The 23,301-nt window shown below is 40.3% G+C and overlaps 1 protein-coding gene across 1 annotated transcript in view; it reads left to right on the top strand.

Moving 5' to 3' along the window:
• Positions 1-3,770: 3,770 nt before the first annotated feature.
• LOC108704403 (sodium- and chloride-dependent GABA transporter 3-like) overlaps positions 3,771-23,301 on the top strand; it is an 88,858-nt gene continuing 69,327 nt past the window's right edge. Inside the window, exons 1-2 of the mRNA XM_018240934.2 lie at positions 3,771-3,875; positions 4,577-4,808. Coding sequence (XP_018096423.2) covers positions 4,589-4,808 — 220 coding nt within the window. The 5' untranslated portion in view covers positions 3,771-3,875; positions 4,577-4,588. The remainder of the gene's footprint in view (positions 3,876-4,576; positions 4,809-23,301) is intronic.

Raw genomic sequence — 23,301 nt, 5'->3', positions numbered from 1 at the left:
TTACATGTTTTATTTATTTTCTTTTTATTCCAAGATATTAAGGGATACATGTACTGTTAATATGAATGAAATTTGTTCCAACAGCGCCACCTGCTGGTCATTTTCCCACCAGTCTGACCAGCAAGTAGTCAAGGAAGTTGTCAGGAGAAAGAAAGAGGCTGATGTTCTTCTGCTTAGGAATAAAATTAGAAACCTTTCTCAATTGAATTATTTTCCTTCTTTTTCTAACTCTTTTCAGCTTTCAAATGGGGGGGGGGTCACTGACCCCATCTAAAAAACAAATGCTCTGTAGGGCTACAAATGTATTGTTATTGCTACTTTTTATTCCTCATCTTTCTATTCAGGCCTCTCCTATTCATATTCCAGTCTCTTATAATAATGGGTGAATTTATTCGCCAGCTGCAAATTCGCGGCAAATCTAAAAGGAATAAAATTAGAAACCTTTCTCACATCTTTCCTAAGCAGAAGAACATCAGCCTCTTTCTTTCTCCTGACAACTTCCTTGACTACTTGCTGGTCAGACTGGTGGGAAACTGACCAGCAGGTGGCGCTGTTGTAACAAAATTCATTCATATTAACAGCACATGTATCCCTTAATATCTTGGAATAAAAAGAAAATAAATAATGAATGTAAATTGCAAAAGTGCTTTGAATAGCCCCCTCATCAGTTTAACATTCACTTATTTTTAAGGTTTACTTATCCTTTAAGATGATATGGTATGAGTTAAGATGACTTTAGATAACACAGTTTCTTCAATTAATCCCAAGTCATGACGCATTTAACTCAAATCCAAGTGGCTTCATCATCCGGGGGTATGAGGGCATGTTGCTTCGTCTATCAAAAATTCCGGTCAAATTCAATCTCACGTTGCCAATATCTCTTACCAGGTTTTGTCCCTTAGGAATGGGCACGTCAATTGTATCCGCCTTATAAGTCCCTGTAGTCATCGGCGATTTTCAAAAACGGGATATTTGTGGCCGAGTGGAGATGTCACCATCAGTGAGGTTGTCAGGTTCATCGACATGACATTGGTGTTACACTCCATTCCTCCAGTCTGCACAGCATTATACTCCTCGAGTCTGTAATGAGAGTAAAGAATTAAAAATAAAAATGTAAAAAAGTGAACCAAAAGGAGGGTTGTAGGGCAGATAATCGGCTATAATTAGACTCCTCTAGATTATCAACCCAGACTGAACTCTGGGGTGGGCTCTTATAGAGTAGAGAGAGAAAGAGAGAGACAAAGAGAGATGATATATATAGAGATAGATAGATAGCGATAGATGATCTATATATATAGAGAGAGAGAGAGAGAGCAAAGAAATCCGCACTCATAGGTCTTTTGTGAAGAAAAAATGGGTTTATTCAACGTTTCGGCTCGAGCGGTCATTTTCGCTCTTAGACTCGAGTCTAAGAGCCGAAACGTTGAATAAACCCATTTTTTCTTCACAAAAGACCTATGAGTGCGGATTTCTTTGCTCTATAGATTTTGATATATGTTTCAGCACCTAGGCATTTCCATTGTTTTCTGAGTGCACCTATCCAGTAGTTTATATATATATATATCCAGAACCAAAACGAGCACTCTCAGGTCTTATTAGTCCAATAAAAGTGTTTTTATTTAACAATCAGAAGCTTCTGTTTGTTAAATAAAAACACTTTTATTGGACTAATAAGACCTGAGAGTGCTCGTTTTGGTTCTGGATATTCATGATGCTTTTTTGCTGATAGCACCCAGGCAAATAACACAGCGGATTACGAGTTGTGCCGGCTCTTCACGGATTATATATATATATATATATATATATATATATATATATATATATATATATATATATACTGTATGTATGTATATATAGATATATATATATATCAAGAGAGAGCGAGAGTGAGAGAGAGAGAGATGATAGATAGATAGATAGATAGATAGATAGATAGATAGATAGATGATAGATAGATAGATAGATAGATAGATAGATTGATAGATAGATAGATAGATAGATAGATAGATAGATAGATAGATAGATAGATAATAGATAGATAGATAGATAGATAGATAGATAGATAGATAGATAGATTGATAGATAGATACATAGATACATAGATAGATAGATACATAGATAGATAGATAGAGAGAGAGATAGATAGATAGATAGATAGATAGATAGATAGATAGAGAGATAGAGAGATAGAGAGATAGAGAGATAGAGAGATAGAGAGATAGATAGAGAGATAGATAGATAGATAGATAGATAGATAGATAGATAGATAGATAGATAGATAGATAGATAGATAGATAGAGATAGATAGATACATAGATAGATAGATAGATAGATAGATAGATAGATAGATAGATAGATAGATAGATAGATAGATAGATAGATAGATAGATAGATAGATAGAGAGAGAGAGATACATAGATAGATAGATAGATAGATAGATAGATAGATAGAGAGAGAGATAGATAGATAGATAGATAGATAGATAGATAGATAGATAGATAGAGAGATAGATAGATAGATAGATAGATAGATAGATAGATAGATAGAGAGAGAGAGAGAGAGAGAGAGATAGATAGATAGATAGATAGATAGATAGATAGAGAGATAGATAGATAGAGAGATAGATAGATAGATACATAGATAGATAGAGAGATAGATAGAGAGAGAGAGAGAGAGATAGATAGATAGATAGATAGATAGATATAGAGGGATAGATAAAAAGATAGATAGATACAGCGCCGTTTCTGTATGCATTGCCGCCTGAGGCGGCTCCAGTAATGCCGCCCCCCAGCCCGATTCGATTTCTGGGGAGGAGGCAGCAACGCTAGTGCAGAGAGCGCAATTGCGCTCTCTCGCCCTAGTAAAGCTGAATTTCCGGTTCAAAAACCAGAAATTCGGCTCTTAAAGGCACCAGGAGCGGCATTTGGCCGCCCCTGGAAAAATAGCTGGCGATGCCGCCTGAGGCGAGCGCCTCAGCTCGCCTCATTGGCGGATCGCCCCTGGATAGATAGATAGATAGATAGACAGACAAACAGACAGACAGATAGATAGATAGATAGATAGATAGATAGACAGACAGACAGACAGACAGACAGACAGACAGACAGACAGATAGATAGATAGATATAACAGACTGATAGAATTAGAGAGAGAGACCGATGATAAAGACAAACATATACTGTAGATAGTAGAGAGAAAGTGATGTGCATTAAGTGATTAGTAAGACAAGATGATAATGATGGAAATGTTTCGAATAAATAAAGGTTATTCCAGGTGTTTGTATATATTCCATTTATTTTGCAGCCCATTTTATATTCCTGAGAGACTGTGTATTGGTCCCCCCACAGGGATATAAATAAATGTGCATTTTAATCAGAAGGAATTGTGTTGCTGTCGAAGGCCTCTGTGATAAATTCATTCCTGTTGTACAAATCCCAATGTGTGTTAAATATTGAGACTAATAACCTGCAGCTTTATTTCCAGTGGAGTAGGACACAGCTTGGAGAAGTGGAAACGCTGCATGTGAATCTCTGGTATAACATATAAATATAACAAATAACATATAAATATAACAAATAACATATAAATACAGCAAATGAGCAGTTGTGTCTGACATCCTTGTCATATGGAACAATTAAAGGGGTTGGTTGGCTGTTTAACCGGTGACTACCTTAAATCTAAGCCTGAGATGAGAAGCCAACGAGGGATGGCTAGTCTGTAAGGGGGAGGTGGCGGGGGGGGGGGGGGAGCAGGAGGAGGCTGTTGCTATCAGATCCCACTAGCAAAGAGAGAACACTCGCAAATTATCCATTTCATGGGTAACAGGGACATTATTCCAAGGCAGGATTGATATCTTTACAGGCAACTACAGTAGGGTAAGTCATTTGTGTGTGTCTCTTTGTTTCTTCTACTGACAGTCTCTAGCTCCATTGTATCAGGTCTAATCAAATAAAATCATCTGATCAGTGCAACAGGACCGGAGACATTTAATCGGAATCATCCCGTTACACATTAAGCCTAATCAACACTCCATTTGCATTGCTATAGAAACTACTCGACCATGTGATGTACACAATGCTGTAGTAGAGACGCTGAGATAATGCGTGTTCTACCAGCTTGGATTGGAATCCCTAGATGTATGGCTAGAGGAATCAATCATTTAACAGTATGCTATAAATTAGTAGGCTGGGGGAGCGTAATTGTAGCATGAACAATCTTTAGGATTTTGCTTTAAACCCTATGGGATCCAAGCCAGGTCAAGTCTCAGAGGTGCCTATGGGTTAATAAAGAATTTCTTGAGAGATGGGAATCTTCATGGTCTAAGATGCAGCAGGTAGTGATGGGCGAATTTATTCCCCAGGCGCGAATTCGCGGCGAATTTGCGCTATTCGCCGCCAGCGAATAAATAAGCGAAACGCCCGCGAAAATTGGACGCCGGAGCCGTTTCGCAAATTTTTCTCCATTTCACGAATTTCGCGATTTTCCTGTCTAAGCGAAACGGTGCAAATTCGCCCATCACTAGCAGCAGGTATTGAGTGTGGTGACTGGGGAAATAACCAAGCATTTCTCCCTCCAGGTATAAGGAACAATGACTGCTGAAAAGACTCTTCCAGTCATCAATGGGAAGCCTGAAGATGCTTTGGACTCTGAAGCTCCGGGTTCTACTCTAGTGCACAGTAATGACAAGAAAATCAACGAAAGGGGCCACTGGAACAATAAGGTGGAGTTTGTGCTGTCGGTGGCTGGGGAGATTATTGGACTTGGGAACGTTTGGAGGTTCCCTTATCTCTGCTACAAGAATGGAGGAGGTGAGATGGATTTCCACTTGGATATGCTGGAAAATCTAGCAAGTGGGATTTGGGATGATATTCAAATTTATTTTGTCTCTGTGATTGTCTCATTACTGGAGCTTTTATACTTTACAATATACAGTATAATCATTTCAAAAAAGGAAGATGTGAGTCTCCCCAAAAATAATGAACCAATCAATTAAAAAATTGAAAAATTTATTAGGACATGAGAGCAAGACCTAACGCGTTTCGTGCCTGCTGGGGCACTTACTCATACTTACACCTATGAGTAAGTGCCCCAGCAGGCATGAAACGCGTTAGGTCTTGCTCTCATGTCCTAATACATTTTTCCATTTTTTAATTGATTGGTTTTTGGGGAAACTCACATCTTCCTTTTTTGAAATGGTGTCTTGGACCTACACCCTAGGACTGGGGTGAATTGTGAGTATACTCTCCATGATTAACTTCAATATTTGATTTTGAATTAATTATTTTGAAGTAGTACCTATACATATATATATATTTCTTCGGCATCAACACAAATCATATTACTATACAGTATAATCATTGCAGAATGTTGAATACATTAAATAATTACTATGCAGATAATTGCAGGAAGTCTAGAATAATTTGTACTTTCTAGTAAACAATTATATAAACATAATTAGGCAGGGTCCACCACTGAAGAGTGAAAACAACGTGCGTAGTTTGGCAAACTAAGATGCTCAATGATCGTTCTGTTTGGCACAATTAATTACAACGAGCTGGAGCAGATAATCACTCCATGTACAATACCCTATGTCATATGTAGAGGTGAGCCCTTCAGTTTCATTCAGGTTCCAAATCAGTGATCCCCAACCAGTAGCTCGTGAGTAACATGTTGCTCTCCAACCCCTTGGATGTTGCTCTCAGGGTCCTTAAAGCAGGTGCTTATTTTTGGATTCCAGGCTTGAAAACAAGTTTTGGTGCCAAGTAGAGTCTCCTGTAGGCTACCAGTCAACATAGGGGCTACCAAATAGCCAATCACAGCCCTTATTTTGCACCCCAAGGGACTTCTTTTATTTGTGTTGCTCCCCAACTCTTTTTACATTTGAATCTGGCTCACAGGTAAAAAAGGTTGGGGACCCCTGTTCCAAATGAATGGCTGAAAAGTCTTCAGTCACTGGCAAAACAATCTGATTTGATCAAACCAGCACTGCCCTCCTGCCATTTGTTACACAGTCATTAATAGCTTTTCATTTAGGAGAAATTATTAATTTTATTGATGGTTTCTTTGATTCTAATTCTATGGAAACTACATGTATTGGAACCACAAAAACTCAGATTTTGCCTGTGAAATTGAATTTTTTTCTGTTGATAAGTGAATGGCCAATGGGATGAATTTTACCAATCTTGGCCATTGATTTTGGTTACAAAGGGCTGTGTTAAACTAAAGGCAGTGGGACTGCACGTCTCTCTCATGATGTTACTGTGTCGTAAGAGTGTTGATTTTATTTGGCAGCAAACTCAATGCTTTTATGGATTCTATGAGCTAAAATGAGTTGTATGCATGTATGGATAGCTGTGGCAGATACTATATTCAGCTGCTCTTTAATAACCTCAGAGTTTAGGCAAGAGGAACCAGGTCTCTACAACACCATGAATTCCTAAAATATCACAATTTAACAGAATAAGTTGGTTCGACCTGCACTTATTTAATTTTCCTGACAAACTAGTGGCCAGTGATCCATAATGTAACTCAACAAGACATGAAGCCTAATGTGCAATATGTCCCAGATAATGGCAAACATTATCTAATCTTAAGCATTAATCTAGCTCCTTATACCAAATATATCAGATGTTACCTTAATGTTATCTGGAGCTTCCTATTTGTAGGACGATGGATATTTATTACTGTACATAAATATTCTGTATATTTACTGGGCTGCCATAATCCCTAAGGGTGCGAATGGCATTTGGATAAATAATCCTTCTCTATTTATAGACCCTTTTTGGTCTCCATAGGCTTCCGGATCTTAATATGGTACTAGAATTGATTAATTTGACAAATTCTTTGCTTGACCTTCTTTCTTTTGCCTTTTCTAATCTTCAGTAGAAATATAGCCCTAATATATGTAATGTCAAAATAATGTCAGGGTTACATATATATGTAAACACTTGTGTTACAGTCACCCTGATATATTTCCAGGGGTACCCAGTGCACAAACAAACACTCATCCCAAACCTCCCCCTAACTGACCTTCAGACTGGGCCCCCTTAGCTCATAACAAGGTTACAGATATATAGAAACATTGGGGTGTCACCATGCTATAGTTCAGGGGTACCCAGGGTACAAATAAGCATTCACCCCAAATCTCCCCCTAACTGACCTTCAGACTGGGCCCCCTTAGCTCATAACAAGGTTACAGATATATAGAAACATTGGGGTGTCACCCTGCTATAGTTCCAGGGGTACCCAGGGTACAAATAAGCACTCACCCCAAATCTCCCCCTAACTGACCTTCAGACTGGGCCCCCTTAGCTCATAACAAGGTTACAGATATATAGAAACATTGGGGTGTCACCCTGCTATAGTTCAAGGGGTACCCAGGGTACAAATAAGCACTCACCCCAAATCTCCCCCTAACTGACCTTCAGACTGGGCCCCCTTAGCTCATAACAAGGTTACAGATATATAGAAACATTGGGGTAACAGTCACCCTGCTATAGTTCCAGGGGTACCCAGGGCACAAATAAGCACTCACCCCAAATCTCCCCCTAACTGACCTTCAGACTGGGCCCCCTTAGCTCATAACAAGGTTACAGATATATAGAAACATTGGGGTGTCACCCTGCTATAGTTCCAGGGGTACCCAGGGTACAAATAAGCACTCACCCCAAATCTCCCCCTAACTGACCTTCAGACTGGGCCCCCTTAGCTCATAACAAGGTTACAGATATATAGAAACATTGTGGTGTCACCCTGCTATAGTTCCAGGGGTACCCAGGGTACAAATAAGCACTCACCCCAAATCTCCCCCTAACTGACCTTCAGACTGGGCCCCCTTAGCTCATAACAAGGTTACAGATATATAGAAACATTGGGGTGTCACCCTGCTATAGTTCCAGGGGTACCCAGGACACAAATAAGCACTCACCCCAAATCTCCTCCTAACTGACCTTCAGACTGGGCCCCCTTAGCTCATAACAAGGTTACAGATATATAGAAACATTGGGGTGTCACCATGCTATAGTTCAGGGGTACCCAGGGTACAAATAAGCATTCACCCCAAATCTCCCCCTAACTGACCTTCAGACTGGGCCCCCTTAGCTCATAACAAGGTTACAGATATATAGAAACATTGGGGTGTCACCCTGCTATAGTTCCAGGGGTACCCAGGGTACAAATAAGCACTCACCCCAAATCTCCCCCTAACTGACCTTCAGACTGGGCCCCCTTAGCTCATAACAAGGTTACAGATATATAGAAACATTGGGGTGTCACCCTGCTATAGTTCCAGGGGTACCCAGGGTACAAATAAGCACTCACCCCAAATCTCCCCCTAACTGACCTTCAGACTGGGCCCCCTTAGCTCATAACAAGGTTACAGATATATAGAAACATTGGGGTGTCACCCTGCTATAGTTCCAGGGGTACCCAGGGTACAAATAAGCACTCACCCCAAATCTCCCCCTAACTGACCTTCAGACTGGGCCCCCTTAGCTCATAACAAGGTTACAGATATATAGAAACATTGGGGTGTCACCCTGCTATAGTTCCAGGGGTACCCAGGGTACAAATAAGCACTCACCCCAAATCTCCCCCTAACTGACCTTCAGACTGGGCCCCCTTAGCTCATAACAAGGTTACAGATATATAGAAACATTGGGGTGTCACCCTGCTATAGTTCCAGGGGTACCCAGGGTACAAATAAGCACTCACCCCAAATCTCCCCCTAACTGACCTTCAGACTGGGCCCCCTTAGCTCATAACAAGGTTACAGATATATAGAAACATTGGGGTGTCACCCTGCTATAGTTCCAGGGGTACCCAGGGTACAAATAAGCACTCACCCCAAATCTCCCCCTAACTGACCTTCAGACTGGGCCCCCTTAGCTCATAACAAGGTTACAGATATATAGAAACATTGGGGTGTCACCCTGCTATAGTTCCAGGGGTACCCAGGGTACAAATAAACACTCACCCCAAATCTCCCCCTAACTGACCTTCAGACTGGGCCCCCTTAGCTCATAACAAGGTTACAGATATATAGAAACATTGGGGTGTCACCCTGCTATAGTTCCAGGGGTACCCAGGGTACAAATAAGCACTCACCCCAAATCTCCCCCTAACTGACCTTCAGACTGGGCCCCCTTAGCTCATAACAAGGTTACAGATATATAGAAACATTGGGGTGTCACCCTGCTATAGTTCCAGGGGTACCCAGGACACAAATAAGCACTCACCCCAAATCTCCTCCTAAAAGGCACAAATCATTACATTTTAACAAAACGGTCAACTAGTAAGTAAATATGTATATTTGAATGGACACAGTAGAACTGTTGTGGTGAATGACCTATGAGTTTGGTATGAAGCTCAGATGCATCACTTTATTCATTATTCATCTCGCCTTTCAAAATTGTAACATTTACTAAACTTTGTACCAAGATTTCGTACTGATTCTTGCCTATTTGCTCCTGGAGGAATCAGCACCTCAATCTGAACTGGTTGGTTTCCCACGTCTGCCCCTTGATGACATGGAAAGAGTAAAGTTGACCATAGACAGGCAGATTTGCCTCATATCCGACAAACGATGTGCGTCTCAATCTTCTGACCTGCCACTAACGATTCAGATTAAATAAAGTAGTAACAGAGCCGGCCGTGACCACAATAATGTCTGACAAATAGAAGTGACAGTCGCCCATTGATATTGTCAATACAACACATACAGAGACATTATCATTAGCCGACAGAAATCTTCTAACCTGTTCGATCGACTAAACAATCGTTTGTATGAAAAATGTCGGGAGGATTCATAGACGGCCCGAAAATCATACAAAATTAATTTTGTGCAGCTTTATCTTTACATCTATGGCCAGATTTACTTTGTCGATTCAACACACTGTTGGGTCTTGGAAAATCTTTGCTTCTTTCATTTCCATCTCACATTAATGGAACTGCAAATATCTGTTGCTTTTTCCTTAGTGTTATTGTCCAGGTCGTATCCCTATTAGACTATTGCAACTCCTCGCTCACCTCTCATACCCCCATCTTTCCACCTTTAATTCTGAATTCTCCTGATCTCACCTTGGAGAGGAACTTCTCCTGCTGTTACAATCTTTATTGTGGCTCCCCGATAAGCAAAGGATTACTTTACAAAATCTTCCTGATAAAAGTCAAAGCCCTTCACTCCTATAAACGTCTCTGCATCTCACTGATTGTGCCTCCATGTTCCTGTGGTCTTCACCTTCCCTCTCAGAGCCGTCACTTCTTCACACCACCATCATCCACTGCCATCTCCCTCCTTAAACCCTAATCTCTTGCTGCTTAATACCTGGGATTCCATCTTTCAATTCCTCCTTAAGAATCTCTCTCACAGGGGCAAATTCACTAAGCGCCGAAGCGCCGAACGCTAGCGTTACTTCGCATTTTCGTTTCTGCGCAAATTCACTAACGAACGCTGGCGTAGTTTCGCCAGTGTTACTTCGCACCCTTACGCCTGGCGAAGTTTCACTTGCGACGTAACTACGCAAATTCACTAACGCGCGCAGTGTACTGAACGCTACCTTTTACGCTAGACTTCCTTCGCCACCTCAGACCAGGCGAAGCGCAATAGAGTAGATAGGGATTGCTTCAAAAAAAGTCAAAATTTTTTCTAAGTCCCAAAAAACGCTGGCGTGTTTTCTACATTATGGGTGATAGGCTGAAAAAGATCGAAAAATTTTTTGGGGCTCCCCTCCTTCCCCCCTACATTTCCTAACTCATGGCAACTTACCTATACAGTGGGCACATGTGTAGGGCAAAATAAACATTTTATTTGATGTTTTGAAGCTTTTCTAGCCATTTGTAGTGCAGATACGTATTCCTCCATTGAAATTTGAATTTGGCGCCATATGCAAATTAGCCTTCTCTAGCGTAACTTCACTTTACTTAGCGAATCAACTCTAGCGCAACTTCGTAACCTTACGCTACCCCTGAGCGCAACTTCGGATTTTAGTGAATTTGCGAAGCGCTGGCGAAACTACGCCTGGCGAAGTGTGGCGAAGTGCGGTGAAGTTACGCCTGGCGCAACTACGAATCTTAGTGAATTTGCCCCACAGTATCTGATTCTTGGCATTGTAGGTAGTGATGGGCGAATCTAATCGCCAGGTGCTAATTCGCAGTGAATACATTTGCGAAATTGTCGTGAAAATTCTCAGGTGAGTCAAAATGTATTGACGCCAGTGACAATTCCGACGCAGCAACAATTCCGACAATTCTGATGCCCGAGAATTGACACCGGCATCAAAATTCGTGTTTTGCTAATTCTTCGTCCGTTTCACGAATTTCGTGGAAAAACCCAGTGGGCCCCAGGCTCTCATTGGCCCCTGCCAGCCTATACCCGCTCCCCAAGGGGCTGGCCCCTAAAGCGTGTGTGGGGGATGGAGGTTTCGGTCCAGAGTTTGGGGGCACAGCCAGGGGGCCCTTTGTGTTGCAGCCCCAGTGGGCCCCCAATGCTCCAGTCCAACCCAGCTGCAATGAATTCATATAAACATTCATATACCCACACAATGAGTTCCATAGTTTGATGCATGCATTTGTATCCCCCCACTATTGCTTCTAAACAGACCTACTGGTACTCATTTATCAACACTGGGCAAATTTGCCCATGGGCAGTTACCTATAGCAACCAATCAGTGATTAACGTTTTAAAGTCAGCTGCAAGTAGAACAATGAATGCAGCAATCTGATTGGTTGCCATGGGTTACTGCCCATGGGCAAATTAGCCCAGTGTTGATAAATGACCCCCTGTATCTTTCATGACTATTTTATCTCTATTATAATTAAATCTGATCTCTCGACTGTCCCATTCTTTAATTGGGATCCTTAGGATTCAATAGAGTTTATCAGTCATTACTTTTTATTACTGTCGCACATTTAAACCCATAAAAACTCTATGGACCAAATTATTAAAACAGGAACGTTTGCTGTTCTCGTTCAGTTTTCAGCAATTGAACTATTTCTAAAAATCAAATTTTCCCACCCAAATATCCCTTTTATATTTGATACACATCTATTCCACTTGTCACCTAATTATAAAGAATATTCAACAACGCTTGTTCTTCACTCCAGGCAATAGTAAAATACATTTTTTTTTTACTATTAGAGGCAAATGAATTTGATTCTACGGGAAATGGTTGAAAAATAAAATCACAGAATTTTCTAACTCTTTAAAACAATTTCCGACTAATTGAAATGTTATAAAGGACTGGGAGTTGAATCGCAGGTCATGTTTGACCTTCACTTTCCATTGACATTAATACTACTGATGATTTACTAAAAGGCAGAAATGTTTGACCATTAAATGTCAAAGTTCATTGAAATAGAAGCCAGTGTTCCTGAGCTTTGAACATAACTTTCCCCATCAGGAGTTCCTTTCCATACGTCCCATAAATACACACAATACCGTGGTGCTTTGTATATAATGAATATTATTAGATCTAGATCTTTCAATCCCCTACACATTAGCCAATTATCATCCACAGACTTCTCGAGATGTCTCATTTATCATCATCAAATTCCCTGAAAGAGCCGTCAGATGAGCGTCAAGTTGCTTCCCTTTCATTGTCTCGTCCAACACTCTCCTGCCTTCATAGAATCCCCTCAGTCCTAATTACCCCTTTCTATTAGTTCCACCCATTGTGTGTGTATTTGTAACTAGCCCTATTTATACATGGGCAAAAAAAAAGAAAAAATTACATTTCAATATATTTGGACAAATTACTGTGAAATCAAACCAGCTATTTATTTATAACCATTATTTAGTCTCTGCCACTGAAAACTGAAACAATGATGTCAGTCAGAAGTAGAAATACACTGAAATGATAAAATTCTAGTAAATCCCATGTATTCAGTCTCATTGACTTTTAAGATATATTTATATATATTTTTAACTTCATAACATCCTACAGGTATAGGACCTGTTATCCAGAATGTGCAGGACATGGGGTTTTCCAGATAACGGATCTTTCATACTTCAAGTCTACTAGAAAATCATTTTAACAATAACAAAACCCAATATACTGGTTTTGCCTTTAATTAAGATTAATTATATCTAAGTTGGGATCAAGTACAAGCTACTGTTTTATTATTACAAAGAAAAAAATTAGATAATTTTTTTGGATCCTTTAATTATAATGGAGTCTAAGGGAGACAACCTTCCCATAATTCGGAGCTTTCTAGATAACGGGTTTCCGGATAGCGGAAACTAATCCAAGTTTTATCTGGATGCTTTGGGACCTAAGGACCTACCCCGTCCTCCTAACAATCTGGTTTGAGGAGGAAGAAGAGAAGGATGGTGCGGAATTGGAGTGGTTTTGATGGGATTGGAATTACGCTGCAGCCCCATCACTGCCCTCCTAATGTTGGTTGTTCTGGAGAATGGGACTCTGAATAAGAGGTCCAGTACCTGTAGTTGAGAAGATGGCTACTTTGCCTATGCATCTTGAATGTAAGGTGTTCAATGAGATACATCACTTCAAAACTTCCTTCTTTATTGTAATCATTGGTGTCTGGGTGAGTTTCTACAGACCAGTAGTTAGGGGACAAAGGATATCTCTGGGGGGCAAATCAGAGAGATGGGAAAAATGACATGACTCAGGGATAAGCCCTGTCCTCAGCTGTACCTGAAGATCTACCTTGTCCTCCTAACAATCTGGTTTGAGAAGGAAGGACAGACGGATGGTGCCAGATTTGAAGTTGGTTTTGATGGAATTAGGCTGTAGCCTCACCACCGCCCTCCTAATGTTGGGTGTTCTGGATAGTGGGACACTGAAAAAGAGGTCCATCACCCAGAATGTGTCACAACTCAGGATTTGGTGCAGAATGACATAGTTTAGAACCGAAGTTCATGGGACAGAGAAGCTCTTCTAAGCCCTTGTTTAGCAAGTTCTTCATTTCAGGTGTCAGTGTTGCAATCCAGGAATCTGGTATAAAACAAAGCAGATGTTTAATGATATCGATCTTTAGATGAAATTGTTAAACTGTTGTATTATAATGGAGGAAATGTTCCAGTATTGGGGGAACTATAGTGACCCACCATGAACACCGTTGCAACCTGGAAACTGCACTTTAGTTGCTCCAAAGGGCCAACATCAAAGGGGACACATTTTAAAGGCAAAGCTATTAAATGGGCAGGTATTTGACTTATTTGGCTGGTTTCACAGAGCAAGGTGTTGGTAATAGAGAAGAATACAAAGACAAAACAATGGAGTGAGTAGCCAAGCAGCAACCCTAAAACCTTAATGTAACCTGGGCTGTTGGGTATTTCTTTACATTTTGAGTGTATTCCATGAATCCACTGAAAGGCTTCACAACACCCCAAAGGTCCCATTGCACTAACACTGCTGATACCACCCAGCGTTCCAGGCTAATCGCTAAAAATAAAATAGCTGTGGTGCCCCATTCGTTTACAAGCCAAGAGTTTCTGACAATGAAGTAGATGTTTTCTTGTGTGAGATTGATAGTGGCCCTAGGGCAGTTAAAATCTGTTTGAGGTGCAAGATTATTAGGTATCAACCATTGTGGGTCTCAGAGCCAGTGAGGTTTAAATGGAGAGTGGCAGCTAGAGCACTTCCCCTTATATTCTCAGAGAATAATATAACAATAATAATGTCTCGCCACATCTCAGCGAAAGAATTCCAGCATAGACATCATGGGTGGCGATGAGCGAATATTTTTCGCCAGGTGGATTCACGGCAAAATTGTGCACTTCTTCTGCAAAGCAAAACCGGACAGGTGCACACGGGGCCAGGCTGAGCAGCTTGTAGTATTTGTGCACATGCAATAAATATACAGAGAGTATAAATAGGACTGAGGGGAACAGTGTCAGTATCACTTTAAGAGCCCCTTGGATCTGGGCCAGGGAGCTTACAGGAGCACCCATTATGTGGAGCAGGGCTATATAGTGTTATATAGTGATATATAGTGATATATAGTGTTATATAGTGTTATATAGTGATATATAGTGATATATAGTGTTATATAGTGATATATAGTGATATATAGTGTTATATAGTGTTATATAGTGTTATATAGTGATATATAGTGTTATATAGTGTTATATAGTGATATATAGTGTTATATAGTGTTATATAGTGATATATAGTGATATATAGTGTTATATAGTGTTATATAGTGATATATAGTGTTATATAGTGTTATATAGTGTTATATAGTGATATATAGTGTTATATAGTGTTATATAGTGATATATAGTGTTATATAGTGTTATATAGTGATATATAGTGATATATAGTGTTATATAGTGTTATAGGTGATATAAAGTTTATAGTGTTATATAGTGTTATATAGTGTTATATAGTGTTATATAGTGATATATAGTGATATATAGTGATATATAGTGTTATATAGTGATATATAGTGATATATAGTGTTATATAGTGATATATAGTGATATATAGTGATATATAGTGTTACATAGTGTTATATAGTGATATATAGTGTTATATAGTGATATATAGTGTTATATAGTGTTATATAGTGATATATAGTGTTATATAGTGTTATATAGTGATATATAGTGATATATAGTGATATATAGTGATATATAGTGTTATATAGTGATATATAGTGATATATAGTGTTATATAGTGATATATAGTGATATATAGTGATATATAGTATTACATAGTGTTATATAGTGATATATAGTGTTATATAGTGATATATAGTGTTATATAGGGAGCAGAGCACCAATAGGCTCATTGCAACCCACACACCAGAAACACAATCTTTACAGCAGGGAACATTCAGCCTGTCTCCTTCCTATGTAACCCAGCAGTTTTGGGCCGTCATTATGTTGCTTAATATTCATCCATGTCATACATTTGGTTTTTTGCAGGGATTCTTTTGATTTTTTGTTTTATTTGGCAAGTCCCTAAGATTCATATTAAATTGTTTCACTTCCCCAGCTCTGCATTGAGCACATTCCTTCCCCTTAGGCTGGATATGAGCAAGTGCACCCCCTGTTACACCCAAGAACCCACTAACCTGCTGAGATTCTGTTTAATGACTGGATATTGCACCTTTCACTTTCTGAGATATGAGTATTGACTACTGAGTGCTGAAAGTCTAACACATAAGGGCTTAGTGTCTGTACAAACTCCCTTCCCATTGCTTTTCCACCTGACTGGGCTGTGCACTGGTGTGTGAGGAGCTTTTCCAGTAGTCGCTCTTAGCAGTTCAATTCACGCACTGGATCCCCATTTCTGCTGCCTCTGAGAATAATGAGAAGGGGTCAAGGAGCTTATGACTTTATGGAAACCTTTTACTGCTGAAACTCTACTTTGTCTGGGATTCCTTTAATATGATGTATTCTGGCACCTTATTCTGTGTTACACTGAGCTGAACTATCATGTCCCCTAATGCCAACTCAGTGCCCCCCAAACCCCATTTACTTTCTTCTGTTTAATTACTGCTGAAACCAAGAACTCTCAAAGGAGTCACAAATTGTGGAAGGCAGTGTTTCTGTATTTCTGTAACTTGAAGGCCAGTTAGGGGGAGATTTGGGGTGAGTGCTTATTTGTGCCCTGGGTACCCCTGGAACTATAGCAGGGTGACACCCCAATGTTTCTATATATCTGTAACCTTGTTATGAGCTAAGGGGGCCCAGACTGAAGGTCAGTTAGGGGGAGATTTGGGGTGAGTGCTTATTTGTACCCTGGGTACCCCTGGAACTATAGCAGGGTGACACCCCAATGTTTCTATATATCTGTAACCTTGTTATGAGCTAAGGGGGCCCAGTCTGAAGGTCAGTTAGGGGGAGATTTGGGGTGAGTGTTTATTTGTACCCTGGGTACCCCTGGAACTATAGCAGGGTGACTGTTACCCCAATGTTTCTATATATCTGTAACTTTGTTATGAGCTAAGGGGGCCCAGCCTGAAGGTCAGTTAGGGGGAGATTTGGGGTGAGTGCTTATTTGTGTCCTGGGTACCCCTGGAACTATAGCAGGGTGACACCCAATGTTTCTATATATCTGTAACCTTGTTATGAGCTAAGGGGGCCCAGTCTGAAGTTCAGTTAGGGGGAGATTTGGGGTGAGTGCTTATTTGTACCCTGGGTACCCCTGGAACTATAGCAGGGTGACTGTCACCCCAATGTTTCTATATATCTGTAACCTTGTTATGAGCTAAGGGGGTCCAGTCTGAAGGTCAGTTAGGGGGAGATTTGGGGTGAATGCTTATTTGTACCCTGGGTACCCCTGGAACTATAGCAGGGTGACACCCCAATGTTTCTATATATCTGTAACCTTGTTATGAGCTAAGGGGGCCCAGTCTGAAGTTCAGTTAGGGGGAGATTTGGGGTGAGTGCTTATTTGTACCCTGGGTACCCCTGGAACTATAGCAGGGTGACTGTCACCCCAATGTTTCTATATATCTGTAACCTTGTTATGAGCTAAGGGGGTCCAGTCTGAAGGTCAGTTAGGGGGAGATTTGGGGTGAGTGCTTATTTGTACCCTGGGTACCCCTGGAACTATAGCAGGGTGACTGTCACCCCAATGTTTCTATACATCTGTAACCTTGTTATGAGCTAAGGGGGTCCAGTCTGAAGGTCAGTTAGGGGGAGATTTGGGGTGAGTGCTTATTTGTACCCTGGGTACCCCTGGAACTATAGCAGGGTGACTGTTACCCCAATGTTTCTATATATCTGTAACCTTGTTATGAGCTAAGGGGGCCCAGTCTGAAGGCCAGTTCGGGGGAGATTTGGGGTGAGTGCCCTGAAACAGATTAGTGGTGATGTAGTATAATTATGCTTGTGTTTTATTCCCATAAGATCTTCAAATACTGATGTAGATTTAATAGCTATTTTCCATGCTCTGCTTCAGATAATCTTCCTTCTAATCAATTCTATTACAGGCCTCTCTGTGCAGTTTAATAAATAGAAACAAAAGATGATCTGGTTGTATTTTGTGATGCTTTTGATTCTGAGTCTGTAAGTAGATTCTCATATATAAATCAGAGCTGTAGAGCAATATAGGAGTAAATGTAGATTATTATATTATCAGGTGTTTGGGTTATTCTCCCTCTACTTACTGTACATTGAAGAATGTGAGTTTGGAAAGGTAAATGGCTTCCTCTAAAGTTACAGTGAAATCTCCCTGCTGGTCTCTTAAATTTTTTTTTGACAGGGAGAGATTTTTATTCTGGGGGCCCAGTGAGGCGTTGTTACCCACTGAGGAGAGGGGGACAATTTGACTTCTTCTGTTTGTGCCTAGTGATGGGCGATTAAATTAGTCTGGCACGAATTTGTGGCGAATTTCCGTGTTTCACCGCCGGCAAATAAATTCTCACAATTCTCCTGCAGTTTCCGATTTTCGTGATTTTTTCGTGAAAACGTTTGAATTTCATGATTTTTTTGTGAAAACGTTCGAATTTCACAATATTTTCATGAACTTTCCGATTTCACAATTTTTCACAAATTTTTCACCATTTTGAGAATTTGGCGGCTAATTTTTCAGCAAAGTGAAACGGGAGAAATTCACCCATCACTATTTGTGCCATATGACACCACCCTAACACTGGGGCTGCTTTTAAAAAAATCCCTTTGGTGGGGCTCTACTACTCCCCACGCAAGTATGTGGCATTGCACCATCACCCTACATATTGTAACATTATACTTTTGTATAAATAAGGGGAGAAAAGGGTAAAAGGTAAAAGAGACAATATATCTTACAAGGTTGTATATACAAGGGCCCTTCCAACTGTCTAAATTTGGTGGAATCAAAATGACTGATCAGTAATGTAACTAAGCAGTGACAGCCCCGGGTGCAGGCCCACCCCCATCCATGCGTCTTCACATTGGCGTGAGCCAAGGGGGTGTGGACCCTGGTGCGATCGCACTCCCTGCACCCTGGTAGTTATGCCCCTGCGACGATGATGTGCCCCAGCAGTGTAACCTTTAGTAACGGTTGGGCTGGGGGAGGGGAACCACAGGGTCTGCCGTATAGTTAGTTACGCCAATAACGTGTCCCCCCACCCGTCCTATTTGATGCCCTTTTCCCTATATATTAAAGGAGAAGTAAAGCGTAACTAAAGAAGTAGGTAGAAATGTTGTACATGGTGTTTTGTGCTTCTGTACCAGCCCAAGGCAACCACAGCCCTTTAGCAGTAAAGATCTGTGTCTCCAAAGATGCCCCAGTAGCTCCCCATCTTCTTTTCTGCTGATTCACTGATTCACATGCTCTGTGCTGCTGTCACTTACTGAGCTTAGGGACCCACTCACAATACATAGTACACATAGAATAGAAATGTCACAATATAAGGCTGATTAGTAATTAATACACATAATTACTACATGGCAGCACAGAAACCAGTGCAATTAGCATCAGAATTGAATAATCAGCAAACCTGTAGCATCAGCTTATATTACAGCCAGGGAAGCTCATTTTCTGCTGGATAATTAGTGACGAGCCCTAAGCTTAGCTTCTCAACAGCCAATCAGAGCCCACTGAGCATGTGAGTGTCACAGACACTTTCCAAGATGGTGACCCCCTGTGACAAGTTTGAAGTCCTGGATCATTGCTGCTATTGACAAGTTCAAACTTTAGCCTCGTGCAATAAGTTCACTATATAAAATAGGACATTTTAGCCATATTAATTTTTGGGTTTAGTTCCCCCTTTAAATCAACCCTGCCTGGAGTAGTCTGTTGCTATGGGGTAACTGACGTCTGTATCTCAGTTATTTCTTTACAACACTATTCTGCTTTGTACAATATTACAAACATTATCCCAAAAGCCCTATACATGCTCTTGGATAGAAAGGCACCACGTGTAACCACGTGTAACTCACAAGGAACTTTAAACCCTATGGTTCTTAAAGAGGTTGTTCACCTTTAAATTCACTATTAGTATGATGTAGAGAGGGATATTCTGAGACAGTTTGCAATTGATCTTCATTTTTTATTATTTGTGTTTTTTGAGTTATTTACCTTTCTATTCAGCAGCTCTCCAGTTTGCAATTCCAGCAATTGGGTTGCTAGGGTCCAAATTCCCCTAGCAACCATGTACTGATTTGAATAAGAGACTGGAATATGAATAGGAGAGGCCTGAATAGAAAGAAGGGGAATAAAAAGTAGCAATAACAATACATTTGTCGCCTTACAGAGCATTTTTTTTTTTTTTTTAGATCGGGGTCAGTGACCCCCATTTGAAAGCTGGGAAGTGTCAGAAGAAGAAGGCAAATAATTCAAAAACTATAAAAAAAATACAAAATTAAGACCAATTGAAAAGTTGCTTCGAATCGGTCATTGAATAACATAGTAAAAGTTAACTTAAAGGTGAAGCACCCCGTTAAACAGGAATAGTAGAATTGTTGAAGACAGGAATATTTCTGGCAGATCATCACATCACAAAGTTCCACATGGTTAATTCTCCCACCATAGATGTCTGCCTATAGCATTCCAGAACCTCACAATGGCCTTCAAAGGATTTCTCTTTCTCTTTCTTTCCCTGCATCCTACCAACTTGAGTCCCTGTAGTCTGGTTGGGAACTATCCAAGTTTCGAAATGCAAAACTGCTCTCACTAGCTCTGACCCCTGGAGTTTATTCTAACAGGGTCTACCTGAAACTGTCTAGAAGTCTTTCATTGAAAGAGTCTCTTTCCCCTGCTCACTCTAAAGCAGTGGTTCCCAAACTACGGGGTTGGCCCAAATATTGGGGCTTGGAGCAGTGACAGGGGAGCTCAGCTTTGGAGAACATTGTCATTTGCTCTCCTGGATGCACTAGAAATCCATCCTGAAGGGTAGTTAGGGGGAGGATTGGGGTATGAATTTGGGGTCACCCATGGCACGCTAAAAACCATGGGTCATCTGCAGTTTCATGTGCATGGTGGGTCACATGTGACCCCTAAACCGAGGTAGTAGACCTGGCCCCAGGGTTTGCCTCTTCTATAGTCACTGGCCCTTGATATTCTTGAATTTCTGAATGAATGACCAAAACTCCAATATTTCCCTATTTCTGCACTTTTTTTATGAGCTTTATCCAAAGGGGCCCTGAACAAAGGTTGGACCTTCAAACACTCTTTATTAATTCCTATTGACCTCAGGCCCTCCAGCACATCCGCTCCCTTTGGAGACATCATTTGTATTCCAGTTTGTGTCTGCTGTGGATCATCATAATAACAAAAGAATGGATTAGTTACTATGGACTTTTATTTTAACACTAGGCGTAATTATTGGTGGGCTGGTCCTGATGACAGAGACTGTATTTGTTGTTTAGGTTTGATGAAGTTTGGGTTCAGAAACACTGGCACTTTTTGTCACTAAATACACAATTTGCCCCATATGGATCATTAATTTGAAAATGAGACAAATCCTCATAAAAAGATGAACTTTAATCATTAGGTAGGAATTTAAAGTGTTCTCTCCTGAGCTAAAGTTGATGACCTTTAAGACTCGTTGTTATGTCACATTCTCAGTTGTGTTGCTATCGGAACCATGGCGGTGCTTTTGTCATAAGATTCTGCCCCTATTATTAAAGTGCATCTACTACAGGGCTTCCCAAAAGGTACATCAGGATCTACCAGTAGACCTTTAGCTGGTGGTGATCAGTAGATCTCAAGACAATGTCAACAAACAGCTTGACTAAATCCCCCTCCTATTTCATTGTTTTCATTCAGATATTTATGTTAAGGTTACATGAGAAATAGTTGTAACAATATACATTTTTCCATAAATTAGTATTTAAGTAATATTTTCAATGGAACAGAATGCTAACAATGCTTTTATGGATGAAGATCATAATGGGACAACATCATTAAAAGTAGACTTCACATTCGTAAAGTATGGGCCCTCCTTATCTACTACATCCATTCAATCATATTAACCAAGTGGATATTAAGAAAAGAAAAGACCCAGCGCTCCCAGATAGTGATGGGCAAATTTCAAAATTTGGATACCAGCGACAATTTGCAGGCGCCAAGTTTGACGCCAATGACAATCCCAGTGCCGATGGGCGTCGGTTAAATTGACGAATTTTCAAATTTTTCCGGCATTTTCATTAATTTATTTTCCGGCGGCAAAACGTGCGAATTTGCCACAAATTTCCGCCTGGCGAATAAATTTGCCCATCTCTACTCCCAGAGTGTTGAAAGGTTTTAATAATACATTATAGCAGGGGGCCTCAGGGACTAAATAGGGAATAGTAACAAATGTAATATTCAATTGGAAGAAATGGCTGAATATTATTTATGCTGCATGTAGGTGGGCACTGTGTGGGCTTAAAGGATAAGTAAACTTAATAAATAAGGAAATGTAAAATTGATGAGGGGGCTATTCTAAGCTCTTCCACAATGTACATTCATTATTTATTTTTAATTCCAAGATATTAAGGGATACATGTACTGTTAATATGAATGAATTGTGTTACAACAGCGCCACCTGCTGGTCAGTTTCCCACCAGTCTGACCAGCAAGTAGTCAAGGAAGTTGTCAGGAGAAAGAAAGAGGCTGATGTTCTTCTGCTTAGAAATAAAATTAGAAACCTTTCTCACATCTTTCCTAAGCAGAAGAACATCAGCCTCTTTCTTTCTCCTGACAACTTCCTTGACTACTTGCTGGTCAGACTGGTGGGAAACTGACCAGATGATGGCGCTGTTGTAACTAAATACATTCATATTAACAGTACATGTTAACATCTTGGTTGTTTAATGCTTGTAAATTGCAACAGTGCTTAGAATAGCCTCCTCATCATTTTTACATTCACTTATTTTAAAGGTTTACTTATCCTTTAATGAAACTTGCAGTTTCTTTCTCTCCAGGAATTGTCTATTTTTTATGACAAGCATTTGAGGAATATACTTATGGCTACAAATGGATATGATGTTATATGGAACGTCTAAAAAAAATGCTGCTTAAATCATGAAGAGTCTTAAATATCACGATCGGATTATAGGGGTCATTTAGAAATGCAAACGCAATGTAGAAAGTGCCATTTTCCCCCTAAAACTCCATTGTATCCACTGGAGAAGGCTGGTATTGGCCCTAAATGAGTCTAATTCAGCCTGAATCTTAGAGAATATTGCAGTTATTACCGGCTCAAACAAGCAATTTGCTTTCCAGTCGATTTACAAGTTGCTCATGTAGAGAATGTTATTCATTTAAACAAAGTGTCAGGCCGCAATCCCCATCTTTCTCCGCTGATTTCTTCTTACACCCGGGAGACAGCCCAGCAAATACTGATGGAAATGAGATTATCTTCTTAGTGTCCCGAAAGACTTCTCTGCGGATTTCAATGTTACAGAAGAAGCCGGGA

The sequence above is a fragment of the Xenopus laevis genome, chromosome 4S (assembly GCF_017654675.1).
Source record: "Xenopus laevis strain J_2021 chromosome 4S, Xenopus_laevis_v10.1, whole genome shotgun sequence".
Classification (NCBI taxonomy): Eukaryota; Metazoa; Chordata; class Amphibia; order Anura; family Pipidae; genus Xenopus; species Xenopus laevis.
Note: the sequence above shows the minus strand (reverse complement) of the source record. Positions and strands in the feature narration are given on the sequence as shown.